Source organism: Pseudorca crassidens, chromosome 3, assembly GCF_039906515.1.
Source record: "Pseudorca crassidens isolate mPseCra1 chromosome 3, mPseCra1.hap1, whole genome shotgun sequence".
Taxonomy (NCBI): domain Eukaryota; kingdom Metazoa; phylum Chordata; class Mammalia; order Artiodactyla; family Delphinidae; genus Pseudorca; species Pseudorca crassidens.
In genome coordinates, this window is record NC_090298.1 from 52,216,163 (window position 1) to 52,236,430 (window position 20,268).

Below are 20,268 nucleotides of genomic sequence, written 5' to 3' on the forward strand. Positions count from 1 at the left end.
ACACTAAGATTTTTCAGAGTGAGGGAAGGGGATGAGGAAATGCAGTAGTGAAAAAATTAAACTTCAAATTTTTCAAAATAATCATATTACCTTAAAAAATTAATAACATTCAACTGCTCATGAAAACAAAACAAAATATATCTAATAGTTTACTTTAAAAAAGGAATCTTCAAATAATCATTTCATATTTTTCCAGTGAGTGATTATGTCATAATACTTTTAAATTTAGAATATGTACTTAAAAAAATCATTTAAAGTTGTTTAAAAAGCAACTAAAGCATTGACTTTCTAAACACCCTAAGACAGTTCTGATGAAGAATATTAATGTTGCAAAAAATCTATTCCTAAAATGCTTTTTGAGCATTTATTTTAAAGTAAGATGCTTTTATTAAACTATCTTAATAGAGCAATTCTATACTGCTCTAGAAATCTCAAATCTAAAAGGCTGTGAATTATCTTTTTCATTTAATTTTGTATTCTACAACTATTTATCCTGACAAAGTACCCAAAGTATTCCTTTTCCATAACCTAGAGGTCAATGGCATTAGACTGAGAGTTGAAAGACAATGATTCCGACATAACTCACTTTAAACCACATTTCAGTGTGGATTGCAGCTTTATCCTTTGATTTCTAGATACTTGGTCCTTCAGCACAGAGGAAACCTTTTAGTACTATGGCATTTGTAAACACTTGCCTCATTTATATTCATCTTCATTTAATAAACTTGAGCAAGTACAGGTCCTCTGTATACCTCACTTTCATATCCTTATTGAACAGGAAATCTTTCTAACCACCACTTACTGAAAAATTTAGTTACGAAAAGTTAGAGTAATCTATATAATCTACTTGACAGAAAGTGGCACTATACTGTTTTTCTTCAGCCTTTCCCTTTTAAAAATTACTTTGAGAGAAGTTATAAATTTTAAGAAATAAGAGATGGAAAAGACCATGAGAAGCATCAGTCAAATACTTTTGAAACTCATATAAATTAAATGAGTGTCTTTATTCCTACAGGTGAAGAGAGGCAGAAATATACTACTTCTTAATTCAATAGCATATCCCCAAGACAGCCAGTGAGTATTCCCCTATGACCACTGTGGCAGACAGACTCTTAAGGTGGCTCCCATAACCTCCTGTGTCCTCATCTCCTCCCTTGAGTATGAGCCGGACCTGTGACTTGCTTCCAACCAACAGAAGACAGGAAAGATGATGGGATGTACATGATTACATGTATATGACTACATACCTATGTTACATAATATTGTAGCATCTTACTAAAGTCATTCCCTTGCTGACTTAGAGGAAGGAAACAACCAAGTTGGTGAATTGTACATTGTACATTCCAGAGGTGGCCTCTGGCAAACAACCAGCCAGAAACTAGTTTTCAGTCCTATGACAGCAAGGAACTGAATGCTGCCAACAACCATGGGTGTGAGGAAGTGAATTCTTCCCCAGTAAAGACTCTGGATAAGAACCCAGCCCTGGCTGAGGTTAAATAAATAACCTATACATACACAGATTCCTGGTCCACAGAAAATGTGAGATAATAAAAGTGTATTGCTTAAGCCATTGGGTTTGTGGTAATATCGTTATGAGGCAGCCAAATCTTTTCTGCATTAACATTACTCCAATTTCTCCTACTCAGTTTTCTGTGATCATGAAACCACTCATGTATTCAAATCATGCCTAGTCTTCTCCTTCCTCTGGCTGGACAGCTTAAATGTCTAAATACAGGATAGAATTTCCATTATTTTGATAATTTTCACTCTCATTCAATTTCTCCTTATTTTTATTTAAAGTATTGTATAAAGAACTAGACCATGATTGGGCAACATAAACACTTAGCAATAGTTTTTCTCATTTGATAGGATTTAGTATAAGGTAGCTGCTGTTATCATCATATTCACAATTTTCAACTTTTTAGCTTTTTAATTGTTAGCTTGCTTGGCTATTGCTCCATCAGAAATATATATATACAGTGTCTTTGATGGACATTCATAAGTGAAAAGATATAATCGTTATACTCAAAAGATTTGTAGTCTGATAAATATATGTAATATACACACATGCATACTGAATGAATAAAATCTAAAAAGGTAACATCTTTAGTTTCATTCTAAAGATTAAAATCTTTCCCGTATGATTAGATCATTACAAAACAATATCTACATTTTATAATTGTCAACTGACTGCTTAATGTTAAGTTCAATGATCTGTAATGAATATCTCTTTTAGTCTAAAATAAAATACACAACTGACTTGTTTTATTTTGTTTCAAAATAGAGATTAGTAGTTCAAATGATACTCATTACATGTGTATTAATGAGTATTAATACACATATTGTATTATTGCTCAGTTTAATTTTGGATTGAGTATTGAATGTTAAAGAAAACATTCCTCCACAAACATATACAATAAAGAACTTTTCCCCCAAGGCCAAGTACATAGATCTCTGTCATCTGAAATATAATTTTGAGTTTTTGATCAATCTCAAAATATCTTTAATATATACAGCCATGCAAAATTATCTCATTGATCTGGTTTATTTTTATTTCTTTTTTTAATATTTATGTATTTATTTGGCTGCATCGGGTCTTAGTTGCGACATGCAGGATCTTCGTTGCAGCATGAGGGATCTTTCACTGCGGCGTGCAGGCTCTAGAGCACACAGGCTCAGTAGCTGCGGCCCGAGGACTTAGCGCCCCGTGGCATGTGGGACCTTAGTTCCCTGACCACGGATCGAACCTGCATCCCCTGCATTGGAAGGCGGATTCTTAACCACTGGACAACCAGGGAAGTCCCTGATCTGGTTTATTTTTCACTACTCACTTACTACTTCTTGACGGTTGGCCATGTATTTATGTTTTGTTTAAATGCTTATTTAGTTAACTGTCTCTCCTCACTAGAATATAAGATCCCTTGGAGTAAGGAGTTTTCCTGCTTTATTTGTTGCTGCATCCCAGCACTGAGAATAGTTTTGCATATGCATGCTAAATTAATATTTATTTAATAAATACATAAGTAGATAATGCAGGTATAAAGACAAAATAATATCTATATGAATAGACTATAAGAACATTCAGTTATCTCTGGGTGGTAAAAGAGCAACTTTCATTTTCTTTTTTATTTTTCTTTTTATCCTGTATTTTCTAAAATTTCTACAAAGAACAGATATTACTTTCATAAAAAATTTTTAATCAATAGCTTAAATCTAATTAGAATGGGAAAATTCATATTTGAATATGAGATAAAAATACCCACTGTCAAGAGGGTTTTCATATCTTATATTCTGATATAAACTTGAGTTCCTGATTAACAGATTAACTGGCAATGTGTATGCCTATAACAGCATATCTCACTTGAACGACGTTGTTGAGCTAGTGTCACAATTAAGGTAGTTCTTAACCAGACATTTCTCAAACTTATTAAACATAAAGTGATTTTTTCCCCAATAACATCTAGTGACATTCCCATGGAATTTAGGGAGCTACTACTATAATCCCACTATTGGGAAGCCAGTGAAGGTGTGTAAGCCAGAATTAGGAGATAGACTTGACTAAAGACAGAAAAGGACAAACCTGGAGATAGGAAGACTAGATAGAAAGTCATTACAGTGGTCTATGATGGCAATAAAAGTAGATTTGGAGAACTGCCTGATTCATGCCTAAACCATTGAAAAATAAGGCTCTGCCTGGTAAATACCAGTTAGTAACGAAATAGTCACTTCAAAAGAGGATAACCTGAATCTCAAACAGTTAAGAGATACCTTTCAGAACATGATGAAATCTTTAAATATTTTTGCAAAAGGTGATCTTTAAACATCATGTTATGGAAAAAATGGTGGCAAAATTATATGACAATAAACAGCTAAATATATGAATCCTAGTTTTTAAAAAATTTATATAAAGTTGTACTTATAGCCTAAATTTTGTTAAATATAAGATAAACTATTTCCATAATGTTTAGCTTCTTTATTCATTTCAAAGACAAATCAAACCTTTTTTCATTATTTACCATGACACTGTATTTCATGCCTCAACTAGATTCACTTTAAGTGACCTTTTTCTAGTACCAATTATTCTTGACCAACAAGAACCTCTCATAATTAAAAGCCTCAGAGATGACTCAAGAAGAGAGTATGGAGAATGAGAACTCCAAAGAACAACTGTACTTGAAGCAGAAGTAAAAGAGCCTATAAGGATACAGAGAAGAAACAAGAGCGTGATGCATTCACTAATTCACAAGGCAACCCATTCCATTATAACAAATCTACCTGTTGAACCCATTCTATTTTTTATTAAATTTACTTGTTGGTGAACTCTTCTCTGTATTGAGCTGAAATCTCCTTCTGAAATATTCTGCTCCTAGTTCCAGCTACTAGAACTACATGGAATAAATCTACTCCTTTTTTTTTTTTTAATATAGTGGCTCTTTAAATGCTAGAAAAAGTCATCCCAATAATAATGATAGCTACCATTGTACTGAGTAACTAATGTGTGCTGAAAGGAGTACTCAGAGAGGTTGGATAATTTGTCCACAAGTATGCCAAAGCCCATGTTCTTTCTACTATGCTATGCTATATCCTCTATTTCTCTAAGCTTTCTAAGCTTTAGACTAAACAGCCTCCTAACTCCCTACCCTAGTCTTTCTCTTCTCTAAATCAGTCTCCATATGGTTGCCAGAGTAATCTTTTTAAAACCCAAATCTGATCTTGTGATTTCTACTGCATAAAACCTTTCAGTAGGATTCCAGTATACTGAAGGTAAACTCCTCGAAGTGGTTTACAAGCCCTTTGTGATTTGGCCACTTTTTATCTCTCCAGTTTCACCTCTCATGACCACTCCCCCCCAACCACTATGAATCTCACCCCTTCTCTAATATCCAGTTATATGAACTGTCAGTTCCTGGAATGTGACATTCTCTCTTTTGTTTCAGAATCTTTGTAAATGCTATTCCCTTTATATGGAACACTCTACCCATTACTCCCTCAGCTTAAAAGTCACTTCCTCCCTGAAGTCTTCTTTGACCACTAAAGGCTAGGTTTGTTGTCCCTATTATGTATTTCTATAGTACTCTAACTAACACTATCTTTGAATACTACCTTTAAGACTCTTCAAGTCTTATTCAAATGTTTAGATTCCTACCACTAGCATAAAAATATCAGGCAAACCAAACAGCACAGAGTACTATGGAACACCTGTGCATGAAAGCTGTAACTATTACCTGGATAAAATAAGGTTTCCCCTTCTAAGAAAAAAATATCAAATTTTACACAGGTTTGTATTTTACGGACTTCTTAAGAGCTTCCAAAATTGACTTAAAACTATCAATAGGTGACATATTTTAAGAGGACTCTGGACATTATCATTCTAATTACTCAAATTCCTGTTTACTTTTATTATTAATCTTACCTTATGTGCCAGAAGAAAGTGGCAATACAAGACTATACTTTCTAAAAGCCCCACACTCACCCGAAACCCCACAATGAGAGTGATCATATAGATGCCGTTGTTGAAGAGTAGACTTTTTGTAAATAACATGAGGATGGCCATTTTCATAACTAAAATGTTTGGAGTCCTCTGTGGTATTCTTTAATGGTTCAATAAAATATTCTTCATCTTCTGTAGCAATAACACCATGCTAAAAGAAAAAGAAACAAAGAATTTACCAAGAAGAATCATTTTAAATATTAATTAGTATTATTACCAGGAGTCAAAAATAAACTGATACCTCTCCAAAAAGGAGGTTAAAACACATGTTGATAGAAATTTAGTGAATTATCTATACTCAGCAAAACATTATATAAATTTTCCTATTCTGTAAAAAGGATGTTTAAATACCTTTACATGCTATGCCCTGTACTAAGCATAACACATACATTATTTCCTCTAATCTTCCCAATAACGATGTGAGGTAGCAGAGACCTCTTGTATGTTCACTAAGACTTATTTCCTTTCCAAATTGTGCACACAACTTAACTGACTCCTATGCGTTTAGGTATAGCTTTGTAACTGAGTTTTGGCCAACAGAAAATAGGCAGAGCATATACCACTTTCAGGCCCACCCCCCGAGAACCTCTCCAGTGGAATTCTTTACTCTCTCTGAGAAAAGACCTAGGAAAGGTGGAAGCCAAAAGAGAAAGAACATGGGTCCCTGACTGACCTCATGGAAAGCTGTCCAATCTAGACACACATAAGGGAGAAATAAACTATTGTGATAAACTACTCCCATTTAAAGTTTTATGTTACACCAGTATATATGTCCTTAATTCATATATGTCCCATACATCCCCATTCTGTAGATGAAGTAATAGGTTCAGAGGTTAAGAACCTGCCCATCATTACATAGAGGTAAGTGAAGGCACTGGTATTCCCACAAAGCTCTGCTCTTATTTACAGTATTATATAGCCTTACATCTATTTACTTAGCCAAGTCCTACTTAGCTCAGTCATAGCTCCTCTTTAAAACTTTTTTTGAGTCCAACTGCAGTAGCATCAGCCTCCTCTGATCTCCAACAGAGCTTATTATTGGTATCATTTATTTTTAATTAATTCTATTATGCTTTGCTACATCTCAGGTCTTGAATCTGTATTCAAATTTGGTATAACTTTCCAACTGCATGTTTTATTTTCCCAACCATACTATTTGCTGTCTTAAAGAAAGGGTTTCTTGGTATCAGTTACACCCATAGAAAATGTCTCATATGTAGTATATACAGCCAATAAAATTTGCTGATTAAAAGAAATGAGATAGTAAGTTATCTACATCAGAAATAAGAACTTCCATCCTTGTCTAATAGTGTTTTCCTAAGAATGGCACATGTGAGGACTGTTCTTAACCCAACTAATTTACCCTGTAACACTGGAGAAAACATAAACTCTCTGAGCGTATTTCCTCAGCTGGAAAAATGAAAGGGTTGGTGTAAATTAGTGGTTTTAAAACAGCACTCTAGGGAGCCCTAAGGGTTCCATGGAAGTGCCCTTAGGGGACTGCCCCAGACAACAAAGGTAGACCTACCTGGCTTGGATTCCTGGGATTAGGAATCAGCTGTGTTTTTATTAATCTATATATTAAGTTTCCACATAACATTTCATTTGAGAAAAGAATTTTGCCGATTTAAAAAGAAAAAAAAAGCTAAAAACCTCTGGTCCAGATAATCTCTAAGATCCCTTTGAATCTAAACCTCTATGATTCTGTTTAGGGAAATTCATGCTAAGTACCACATGCTTGGAAAGAAAAATAAGACATAATCAGAGTTGCTCTAACTTACAGATGAAGTTGGCAGCCACCTACATGAAATGAGCTAAAGAATGCAAAAAACAAAAAAGCAGACCTAGGGCTTCCCTGGTGGCGCAGTGGTTGAGAGTCCACCTGCTGATACAGGGGACGCGGGTTCGTGCCCCGGTCCGGGAAGATCCCACATGCCGCGGAGCGGCTGGGCCCATGAGCCATGGCCACTAAGCCTGCGCGTCTGGAGCCTGTGCTCCGCAACGGGAGGGGCCACAACGGTGAGAGGCCCGCGTACCGCAAAAAGAAAAAAAAAGCAGACCTAGTCACTTCACATTATTTTCACCACTGTTGCTTTACTTTTAGGATATTAGTCCCTAAATTAAATGCAAATACTGACAGGAATAATATAATACGCCAGTAACAAATTCTAATACCTGATCATGAATTACTTTACCATCAAGATTAACAAAGTAATAGCAAACTGAGCAAGGCTCCTGAAGAAAAGAGGGCACATGCAGAAGAGAGGGCTTGTATAAGAAGTTTTGATAAGTGTCTAGAGTACTGCCCAGAAAGGGGAGAGCACTAAAGTCATGTGATGCTGGACTATGGGCAGAAGATGTCAAAAGGTCCTCAGCAAAAAACTCAGGTTGCTGGAGAAAAACAGAGTCAGAAACTTGGTAAGTAAATAAAATCTCTAATTTCAAGAACGGAAAGGCCCTGGAAGAAAATCCAGAGTTAGGTACTCTGTAAAATGTTTACACTCATTATCTCATTTAATCTTAATAGCTCTATGAAGTAAATACTACTATCAGGTCTACTTGGCAGATGAGAAACCTACACTGAGCAAAGCTAAGTAACAAATTCACTCAACTATCTTTGGAGACTGGACTCTTAGCCACTATAATTCCCTTATCCTCTGAGTGTTGCTTCTTCTTCTTTTTTTAAAATTAATTAATTAATTTTGGCTGTGCTGGGTCTTCACTGCAGCGTGCAGGCTCTCTAGTTGCGGCACGTGGGCTTAGTTGCGGTATGTGGGATCTGAGCTCCCTGACCAGGGATCGAACCCAGGGCCCCTGCATTGGGAGCACAGAGTCTTAACCACCGGACCACCAGGGAAGTCCCCTGAGGGGTGCTTCTAACTTTGTCTATTCATTCACCAAGTATGTTTTGAGTGCCTATCACATGGCAGGTACTGTTCTAGGTGGTGGGAATACAAAAGTGAAAAAAACAAAGTTCTGGCTCTATCATGGAGCTTACATTTTGGTGGGAAGAGGTAGAAAAAAGTCAGTCATTCATTATATAAATAAATAATCAATCAGGTAGTAAGAAATGTCAAGAAGAAAAATAAAGCAGTAAGAGGACAGAAAGTCATCAGAGGACAGAGAGAATTATATAAACTATTTAGGATGGTCAGGAACATCCTCTATAATAAGGTGATATTTGAACAGAAACTTGAATAAAGTGAAGGAGCGTGCCAAACAGATATCTTGGGAAAGAGCAGATCAGACAGTGGGAATGGCAAGTGCAGAGGCAACGGGGTAGGAGCAGGCATGCAGTATTTGAGAAACAGCAAGGAGCTACTGTGGCTAAAGGGAGGGAAGGGGAAAATGATTATGAGATTAGAAAGGAGCTGGAGGCCAGATGATAGAGGACCTGAGTTAGGTGGGAGTCCCAGAAATCTGTGCATGCCTAGCAAGAGCCCTACTCCCACTTCCCTCAGCATCCCCACTCACCTCTACACTGCTGGCCTCTGGACCATCAGGATTAATCTCATCATGCCGCCTTGCCTTGTCATGCCAGTCCCTCCAAAATGCCCAAGGTCCATCCCCTGGATTCTACTCCCCATATGGTTAAGTACATCATGTTTTCTGATCCCATCTTCTACTTCCCCCTTCACCATTTAAAACACTTCTGCTGTACCCTCTCAAACTCAAGGTCAATTATATACAAAATCTCCTATACACTCAGCCTCATCTGTGAATGTTCACTTCATCTTGCTCAAACAAAAACCTGAATCTCCCTAGATAACATTGTTTCTTCCCTGTAATCTTCTGGAATGGTGGCTACTTTCTCTCCTACATACCTCCTATTGGACCTGGAGGTAGGGTTAAGAGTTCTTGTACTCATTGCCATTTCTAAACAATTATCCCTCTCTCCTCCAAAAAAAGAAAAAACCTTACCACCTTCAAATCCCATACCATCACCTTCTCCCTCTGCTAGCTGTAGTTATCTACTGACCCAAAGTCACTTTCCTCATTCCTCAAAGATCTTAGCTTCTGGGTCACTGTCACCCTCTGCAATACCACTCCTGAATAATTGTTGACTTCAGTATCTTATATCAATGGTTCAATATCTTATATCATTGGTTCTTAAAATTTGTGTGTGTGCACGTGCCCTGAATCCCTCTGAAGGTCTAGGGGTGAAGCCTGGGGACCACTTCTCAGAATAATATCTTAAATGCAAAAGAAATATATAGGATAATAAATAAAACCAATTATAATGAAATACAGTTATTAAAATATTTTAAAAATGTAATATAGTAATACATATGCCTTTTTGTAACTCTTTAAATAAGAAGCTTTGCAATAGATCTAATAACTACTATAATTTCACAATAGTGATTAACATAAATAATATTTTAAGGGACCTGCAAAAACTGTAACATGATATGAAAATATCATTTCTATCAAGACAAAGTTACAGGTACTGCTATTACTTTACTGGCTTGTTACCTATATTGTTAACTGAAGGAAATGTTAAATTTCACTTAAGAATTAGTAAAGATAAAGATGAAATTTTCCCCATTCCAGTTAACAAACCCCCTGAATTCTATCCATAGACCCCAGCTTAAGAACTACTTACATAGATGGTCTCTTCAATCCCTGTCCTCTCACTTCCTTGGCTTCCTCTCCTTTGAATAACTTGTCCATCTTACCTTAGACTAGTCTTGCTTAAATCCATCATCACAAATCTCAACTGTGTCCTTGACGCTTCATGGCAATTATACTATGTTTCTCTAGTTCATTCAGTATCCTGCTCTCTGGGATAAATATTTCATACTTTCTCCTCTCTACTTAATCCCCTAACACCTCATCTTTCCATCTTCCATTCCAACAGAAAACAGCACACAACCTCCTGCAAACCTCTACAACCGCAAATACCAACCTACCTGCATCTCATGTCCATATGTTCTATATTATTTCCTGTTATTATGGACGAACTGTCCATTCTCCTAGATAAGAAATTATTCGATTTATGTTGATGATTTCATCCCTTCTCGCCTATCAGAGAATTCACTCCAGAAATTTCTCTTCTCTTTACACAATCATTCTCATTTTTATAAAACAAAATGATAAAGACTCCCACTTCTGCCTGCAGCAACCGATCATTTCTTGCTTTTCCAAAAGTCCTCAAAATAATTGTCTATATATTCTTTATTCTTTACTCTTCTCCCATTCCTTTTTTTTTTTTTTTTTTTTGCAGTACGCGGGTCTCTCACTGTTGTGGCCTCTCCTGCTGCAGAGCACAGGCTCAGCGGCTATGGCTCACAGGCCCAGCAGCTCCGCGGCATGAGGGATCTTCCTGGACCGGGGCACGAACCCGTGTCCCCTGCATCGGCAGGCGGACTCTCAACCACTGCGCCACCAGGGAAGCCCTCCCATTCCTTCTTAAACCTACTCACATCAGGCTTTTGCCTCTTTTCCAAACCCCACTATGACTTCACCAAAACTGCTTTTGCCAAGGTCATCAATAACTTCTTCACTGATAAATTCAATGATTGGTGTTCAGTCATACTCTTATTTTGACTCAGCAGCATTTTTCCCTTGAAATACTTCCTTCTCTTAGCTTCTAGGATATTTGCCTGGTTTTCCTTCAACCTTCTTACTCCACTGTTCTTTGCTGTCCTCTCCACATCTTTCTGACCTCCTTAACCCCTTGGAGCACTCAAAGGCTCAGTCCTTAGACCTCTTATTTATTCTATATATACTCTCCCTTAAGCAATTTCACATAATCTCCTGGCTTTAAATGTCATTTATATTTATATAGATGACCCCCAAAATAACTTCATAACACACATCTCTCTCCTGAACTCCAGGCTTGGATACCCAGCATCCTATACAATAATCTCAAGTTTAACATGTCTAACTGAAGCTACGATATATACCACCCCCCAACCTACTCCTCCTAAGCTTTTCCATCTCAGTTAATGTCTGAGTCTTTCTCATCTCATGTGATGGCTGCTATTTTCTTCTAGTTGCTCAGGCCCCAAGCTTGGAATCATCATTGATTCTATCCTAACTGTGTCCTCTAAAACCTAACAACTGGCCCCCAAGTTTCCTTTCTAACTTCACCTTCCATTACTCTTCCTCTCTCTCACTTAGCTCTAGCCATGGTAGTCTTCTTGCTGTTCCTCAAACACTCTCAGATCAGACCTTTGTACTTGAAGATTTCCACCTGGAAATCTTATCTCTCAGATGTCAGTATTCCTTTCCTCATTTCTTTTAAGGTCTTTACTCAATATTTTTTCTACATTAGAACTTATCAGTATCCAACATATTATGATTTTTATTTATTTATCTTATTGTGTATCTCCTCCACTAGAATGCAAGCTATACAATAACAGGGATTCTTGTTTTGTTCACTGTTGTACTCCTAGCACCTAGAACAGTGCCTGTTACATGGTAGGTACTTATAAGCACTTGGTGAATGGATGAATTAATAATGGAAAAAGTAGAGAAGCAACTATGAACATAACTAAATGAATAGAAAGTCTAATGGGGTCATTGGTCTTTTTTAACTAGGTTTATAGTCTTTAGTATCTTAGAGAGATAGAAGAAAATCATTTTTCATCAAATAAGAACAAAATATGAAGAAAGAAACAATGCAGGAAAGATCTGTTGAAAATTAGAAATATGACTGCTATAATTTGTAAATCAATTAAAGAAAAAGAAAGCAAAAGTAGGAAAATCTCATAGAACTTAGAACAGAAAAAAAAGGGGGGAAGAGAGATAAGAGAAGCAGAAAACCAATTACAGAATGGGGTGGTGAGGGACAAGGAGATAAAATCACTAAGGAAATATTTTTTTAAATTTCTCTAAGTTGAAGGAGGGTCTTTAAATTGAAATCACCCATCAAATACAAAATAGGGGTCAGGAAAGAAGACCCACAGCTTACCACATTATTTATAAAATTCTTGAAACAGGAAGGATAAGGAGAAAAGCATATCATATTAAAAAAAAACTTTTAAAAGAAGAGGAAAAGAACAAGAAGCAGACTTCTATCTGCCACCCAAAATGTATCAATGCCAATTTTTTTTAGCTCTTTAAATCTTTTCCTAAGATATAAAACCATAGAGATAAATTTGATACCCCATATTTCCCTTTTCCAATTCTACCATCCATGGTTCTGAAGGAAAACTATTTTTGAACCTAGAATTCTATATCCAACTAAATTATTAACCAAACATGAGGGTAACATAAAGTCACTTTCAAATAGGCAAGGACTCAGAAATTTTACTTCTCAGGCACCTTTTCTGAGGTAATTACTTGAAGATGTTCTCCAACAAAACCAGGATGTAAACTCAGAAAGAAGAAGATGTGGAACTAACCTAGGAAAAAAGAAATCCCAAGATGAGAGAAGTGTAATAGCTCAAGAAATTAATTAACCCATATACTCCAAGAAAAATACCTCCAAAGAAGAATGAAATATATTCCAAGCAATAGGTATAAGGACTAAGGAACTGGATGAAACTGATCAGTTGGTAAAGAAATCATTTTTTTTTCCTCAATAAGACAAAATAAAAGTAACTAGAAACTCCAGAAAAACAAAACCTAAATAAGAAAGCAATGGTTCAAATATAAAGCAAACTAAAAAGTAACATTATTTTAAACAACTGATAGATTATAATGTTAGGAATTTTTTCCTTTGAGTGGTGCAAGCATTGTAAAACTGAAACTATGGGTAAGGAAGTATGATTAGAAAACACTAATGATCTCTACATTGAAAACTATTTTATATAGAACAATTAAAAACAGAATTGATTAAAAGGGGCCTTAGAAAAGTGGGATTTTAGAAAAACTTGTTTACATATTCCATTTGATTAAAAATGTAACATGATATAAAATAAGAATGAAGGCGAGGGTTACTAAAACTTGTGGGTAAAAGTGAGATGAAGAATAGGATATTTACATAGTATCTGCTCACAAAGTATCTGCTCACAAATTCCTTATTAGTTGCCAAGGGGAAAGAGTAACTAGTGGACAAACCTGGCAGACCACACCTAGATCGAGCAACATTGTAAAGCAACTATACTCCAATAAAAATTAACAACAACAACAAAAAAAGTGAGTCAACATGGACCATGCAGTTTCAATAGGAAGCAAAGTAAAACAGGTGTTAACGAATAGAAATAAGAGAGAATAAGACACACAGAAAGTCTCAATGAGGATGAAAAATAGATGAATGACACTTTGCTATCCCCTTAAGTATAGAAAAGTTTCCATTTACAACCTTCTCACTTTTGCCTCATCAACATCTTTCACCGTTTCATCAGTAGTCACTTATATGAGCAATTCTCAACTGTTTCCAGAATTAAATTCTCTTCTAAATTTCAGAGCTATATTTCCCAAAAGCCAACTAGACATCTTTAACCTTTATTTCTTCAGATTCTTCACATTTACTATATCAGAATCACTCTCTTTATCTTCCTTTCTAATCCAACATTCTACTACCATTCCCTTTCTCTGCTAGTAAGTTCATATACAGCCTCATCAAAAAGAGAAACCTCAATCAACTTCAATTACTTTCTCTCCTTCATCCCACACCCAGTTCAATGATATTTCAATTTTTAAAAATATTATTAAATATCTACTATGTACTATATGCCAGGGAAGAAAAATTAATGACACAAATCCTATAAATTTTCTCACCAAAATGTGGTTCAAATTCTTTCTATCTTCTCCATTCCCAGGGCCATAGTCTTGCTATAGGCCTTCATTATCTCCTACATGATCTAACTCATCTTCATATTTCCAATCTCTCCTCTTCCCTCAAATCTCACAATAGAATTAGCTTTTTTCCCCTAAATCTCAAATCCGTTCATTTCACCACCCTGTTAAAATTATCAATGGCAATAATTAATGTTAATGCCAAATTCAAAGAGCTTGGTCAATGACTAGGAACAGTATTTTTCTATTGTACTTAACAGCAAATGTCATTTTAACATGTAAGAAGTTTTAAAACAGATTTATTTTGGATAATTTATCTTTATTCAAAAAGATAAATCTCTTTTGTATATAAAGCTTAACTGCTTATAGAGAAAGAAGCTAGTGAGGAATGTATTCAATGTGTCTATTTTATAGGAATTAAACCCAAATATTAAAATCTAAGTAATCATTTTGACTTATTAATAGTTAAAGAAAATAGATAACCTGAGCAAATTCTTATGTATACCTATAGTGAAAATTTTTCTCCACTGGGTGGTTTGTAAAACTCCTTCCAGATTTAGAACTATTTAAACCCAACTCTAATTATGTAGTTGTTTATACTGAAGTAAAAATGAGGATATGGATGTAATAGAGTAAGGAAGAAAAACAATTTCTGAAAATGTGAGTTGAGCATCAAAATGTGTGTACTCTTTTAAACAGATAAAGCTTTAATGAAACATCTATACTAGCCTGAACGGGATAAAAGCAGTAAAGGAAGTGTGAACTAGAGGAAGCAGAAGTAGAAGAACATGCTTTGTTCTACAACCATTACTATGTGCCACCTTGAACTATGTATTTACCATTAGACTAGAATGGACTCAAATGCCCCGGCTAGAACCTATACTCTTGAAATCCAATTTCTAAGTAAAATAAGATTTATTATCAATTTTCAGATAAATATAGGGAAAATTACTTCATAAAGAGACATTGATATAAAAGATTTTCCTTCAAGAACTTATAAACATTAAGTAGGTCATACGTAATTTTAAGCTATGTTGATTACCAGAGAAAGATAGTATAGAAAGAGACCTAAGGAGGCAATCCATGTCATGGTTTCCTGCCATAATATATACATACATACATATAATACCCTTAAGCTCCTCATAATGATTGAGTTTTTTATATGCATTAAGGATATCCTATTTGAACAGAAAAATGTAACTCTAAAAGGAAACGTGAGGTTTCATTCATTCTTCTACTAATAATATGGGGTTTTAAAATTTGTTCTTACTTTGAAAAGTCAATGCAAACATTATGAAAAAGATTATCAAAAGCAAAGGCAGCAGAAATAAAAAATTTTAGAATGTTACTTTCCCTAGATAAACTGTATATATATATATATATATATATATACACACACACACACATATATATATGTATATATATGTATATATTTTATTAATCTGAGGAAAGACATTTATATTGTGAATTTATTTTCCCATCAGAAATTTAAAATTATAACATCTACTTACCAACCCAACACAGTTGCTTAAAGCCACTTTAGTTGTACTACGTTGATCTTGCAAGTATCCTGTGTAATGACAGTTGTCTAAAAAATCATGTTTCCACTGGGGTCCATCTTTCCCCCAGTATTCTACTGTAAAATGTTTGGACACAAAATCTGTGTTGAGAGTCAAGTTTAGGTGAAAGTGCTTGCCATAGGCTGAAAGTTTAAAAAATAACTTAGATACTGCCTGTTGTGGATCGAAAGGGTCCATACTCCGTCTTCTCCTGGAGTGCTTATCATTCTTCACAGTAAAGCTGAGAAAAGCTCCATTTTGATCAACCCTTATTGGAATAGTTAGCTGGTAGTGTTCTAGATAAGTCAGGAATTCCTCTTTGTAATCACAAGGCAGAGAATCCAGAAAAAACACATGGAAGAAAAGAAAATTTAACAGAACAAAGAAGTAGCAGTATAAACAACAACAATATTGCTTAAAACTATGTATCATTATATGTGAGGTATGGACAAAAAATGTTATATTAAACAAAACTGAAAGAGCAGAAGTTTAAAATCTCAAAATGAATTAAGTTCCAAATATTCCATTCCTTAAAAAAAATTCTAAAATTATTTTGAAAGGCTATTTTTCTTTTTTAAATCTAATTTTAAAGACATGAATTCTAAAAGCTAAATTCTACAGTAAATATGAATATTTTATATTGAAACAAAAAACAGTGAAAAGTACACATATGTAAAAGAACAGAATTTCATTCAGATAAAATATGTTTATGAAAGTTATCCAAAAGAGTTTATATAGAATCTCTACAGTCTTGTAGAATTTTTTTCTTTTTTTTAAAAATTATCAGTTACAATGTAAAATACAGCAGCCACTTTGGAAAACGGTCTGGCAGTTCCTCAAAAAGTTAAACACGGAACTACCACCTGACCCAGCAATTCCACTCTTAGGTATTTTTACAAGAGAAATGAAAATGTACATCAACACAAAAACTTGTACATGAATGTTCATAGCAGCATTATTCATAATAGCCAAAAGAGGTAAATAACCCAAATGTCCATCAATTGACAAATGAATAATAATTATAACAATAATAATTATTGTTATAATAATACATGGTATATTCATACAACAGATTATTCTACAACAGAAAAAAATGCAGTACTGATACATGGTATGACGTGAATGCCTTCATAATCAAAGTTCATTATCTAAGACTATAAAAACACTATGCTAAGTGAAAGGAACCAGTCACATAGAATTCCATTTATATAAATATACAGAATAGGCAAATCTCTGCAGAGAGAAATAGGTTAGAGGTTGCCTAGGGCTGGGGGTAAGTTGGTTTGGAGGGAACTGGGGAGTGACTGTTAATGATTTCAGAGTTTCTTTTTTGGGTAATGAAAATGTTCTAAAATTGCTTGTGATGATAGTTGTACAACTCTGTGAATATACTATAAACCACTGAATTGTATACTTTAAATGGGTGATTACATGGTATGTATACTATATCAAAATAAAGTTGTTTAATAATTATCAGATTGACAAAAAATTCAGAGGACTATTAAATATATTTTCCTCACTTAGATGTACTAAATATTACCAATCTACCTTCTTAACCACATCTTCCTTTAGCTAAGTTTATCACTAAGGTGGAACCAAATGTCTGCAAATTGCTTCACTGTCTACACATGAAGTTCATCCACAAATATAAACTCCCATGAAACCATGACCAAATGGAAAAAAAACTGAAAAGTAATATTTATTTCACTTCTCATAAATAAGAGTTTATACTAAATGCTATGGCTTTGTTGATCTACTTTGAGAGCCACATTTTGTACATATGGACTTCTAGATATATACATCAATCTATAATAGCCTTGAAAATCTGGCTCATCAGCACCAAAAAAATGAACTATACATTCATGGGAGGAGAATCCAAAAGGTATGCTTTCAATAATTCCATAAGAATTGGACTGGTCCATGGAAAACAAAATGACCTTCACTCCTGGGACCTCTGTTAAGAGCTTTTCTATGATATGAAGTTCAATTTTACAGATTAAAATTATAGGGACCTATGGGTTAGAATCTGAAAAGTTGAACTTCTTATAACTCTTACTCTTTTATCTAGTTTCCAGTCCTTATATCAGAATTCTTAAGTTTGGAAACATATTTTTCCACTAAGGGTCCATATTAGAAGGATCTTATATCAGAATTTGCCTGCTTTCTTGCTCTTTTGCAAGAAAAACCTTTGGATTCCTTTTGAACATGACCTTGCCTGTAAATACTGGCAATGAGTAACCCTATTAAAGTTTAGAATTCAGAAGAAGAGGCCTAGGTGTATCATCTTCTAAGAAAGACCAGTCAACTCTAAAATGCACTGGATATTAAATACTAGTAGGACAAGTTAAACAAACTCTTTTAGAGTCATTAACATTTATGAAACTAGCACTGAATTGACACAGTAGGCCTCCGCTCCTACCAGCATACATCCCAAAGAAAACGTTCATCCAAACTAAATATTCAGAGTCTTTTCTTGTAAGATAAATAGCAACGTTTTTTTTGTCAGTTTCAAAAGCAGGAATCCTACCTTGAGAACTGTATGAAAGCCTGTGGTCACTATGAAATTCCGATGAAGCCATGACGAGGCTCAAAATCCAGGTCAACGTCTTCCACAAAATTTCCATAATTTAGAAAACTGATGATTTTTTAGAGGGCTACCTATGCGCTAGAGAGTCAATACCATGCCAAAATCGAAGCATAACAATTTTATTTCTTTAATACTTCTTGCAGATTAGTTATTAGATATTCCACTGTTTAACGGGTATTTTTTTCCAACATCCCGTACTTTCTTCTGTATCTGGATTCATTTTCTCCGTCCAAAATGAAAAAGATAATGATGGTAAAATTTTCATAAGCAGAGCATTAGGCTGATTAGTCACTAAAGTATGGCCATTTTTTAACCTAGAAAAAAAAATTTAAGTTAACTGAAAAATATTCTGAATGGACAGATCTATATTGTTGACTGCTTGCCAAAGGACATACTACAAAATAACATAATTAAATCAAACCATTGTTGTCCTTTATAGTTTAAATAAACATTCACAAGACTAAATACCAAATGAGAAACCTAAATGGTTAGCAGGATAATGCCAAAGCTACTTAATAATCAAAGAAGGAACCCGAAGAGGATTATAAAAATTCTTTTTAAAACTTTGAAGATAACAATGTATGGGTATAGCGACTAACCTTTTGATAAAATAAAACTAGGCTGACTTTACAAAGATAATTTTGTGAAAGTGATAAACAGTATGTGATTGCATTCCTTAACATGCTTTTCAGTACACTGCTGTCCAGAGATTGATTTGTTGCTTTATGAGGCACCTATCTTTTTTTTCTTACAGAGTAGATCTACAAATACACAGTGGCATTAAGCAGCTGTCTGTGAAAACTCAGTAGCATAAACTAAACTTCTGAAAAGTTGAACCATATTTACTGTAACCCTTGACTTTATCTGGAAGTCTTTTATGACTCATAAAGCAACACATATGAGACAATTTAAACTATCTAGAATGTAACTGTAAAGAAAAATAGTTCATTTTCTGAAAAGAAGTTTTAAAAATTCAATTCAGGTATCACAACAGATTTCATGTCCCATCTCACGTAATTTTCTTTCGACTTACAATTTCAGAGTCCATGAATTCACGTTTTATACAGAACACTGACATACTTGGCTACCTAATTTCCCAGCACATAGCACTTTAGAATAAGAAAATAACAAAGGGACTAGAAACTAGCTCAGTAAAAGCACAAACGTGACAAAAAAAGAGGAAAAACTACAAAGTAGTTTTAGAAGCCCAAGCAATACAGTTGGAGCTAGAGACAAATAGCCCTTATGTAGCTTAATAGTTCATATTGTATATTACGACTGTGGTACAGCTGAATATGTGGTATTCAAAATACTATGCCTGCGTCAGGAATAAAAGGTTAAATTACTTTTAATAATGTAACTTATTGTTATGACAGAGAAGTATACAAAAGATACTAGATTTTCATCCCAAGACCCTAATACATGGGATTATCATATAATAAATCCTTACATATTTGTTGATTGAAAAAAATGGATGAGTAAATGAATGAATTAATTAATAGTGATTAAAATAAAATCAATTTAGGGATATTAAAGGATATTTAAGATTAACTGTAAACTTAACTTATTTGGAATACTTCATTCCCTATAGTGCTAGAAATATTGTTATTACAACATATAAAACAACCACAACCATTTAAAGTTCCTTACATCTGTGTCTATAAATTATTAAACTGCTAAACCTTGGAAAAACTAATTCATTAATCAAAAACTGTTGTTTTACAATGTTTTAAAAATGATGCTATAATAACATGGGGATAAGAAAAGATTAAGACGCAATCTTTGCCCTTTAGGAACTCATAATCTAAGGAACAAAGAAAAAACTCAAGACAGGCTGATATATGCCATAATAAAGTTATAAAAGGTATTAGAGGAGATCAGATGAGGGAGATGACTTCTGAGTCTGATGGGTGAAGGAAAGTTTATGAAAAAAAGTAACATTT

The 20,268-nt window shown here is 34.5% G+C and overlaps 2 protein-coding genes across 2 annotated transcripts in view; both read right to left on the reverse strand.

Annotated features, from left to right (window-relative positions):
* Nucleotides 1-18,404, reverse strand: part of ADAMTS6 (ADAM metallopeptidase with thrombospondin type 1 motif 6) — a 266,226-nt gene extending 247,822 nt beyond the window's left edge. The window contains exons 1-3 of the mRNA XM_067730807.1: nt 18,266-18,404; nt 15,691-16,055; nt 5,474-5,642 (exon numbers count right to left, since the gene is read on the reverse strand). Of these exons, the coding sequence (XP_067586908.1) occupies nt 5,474-5,642; nt 15,691-16,055; nt 18,266-18,362 (631 nt within the window). The 5' untranslated portion in view covers nt 18,363-18,404. The remainder of the gene's footprint in view (nt 1-5,473; nt 5,643-15,690; nt 16,056-18,265) is intronic.
* A 105-nt stretch (nt 18,405-18,509) lies between these two features.
* CENPK (centromere protein K) overlaps nt 18,510-20,268 on the reverse strand; it is a 60,461-nt gene continuing 58,702 nt past the window's right edge. Inside the window, exon 12 of the mRNA XM_067730822.1 lies at nt 18,510-18,639. Coding sequence (XP_067586923.1) covers nt 18,610-18,639 — 30 coding nt within the window. The 3' untranslated portion in view covers nt 18,510-18,609. The remainder of the gene's footprint in view (nt 18,640-20,268) is intronic.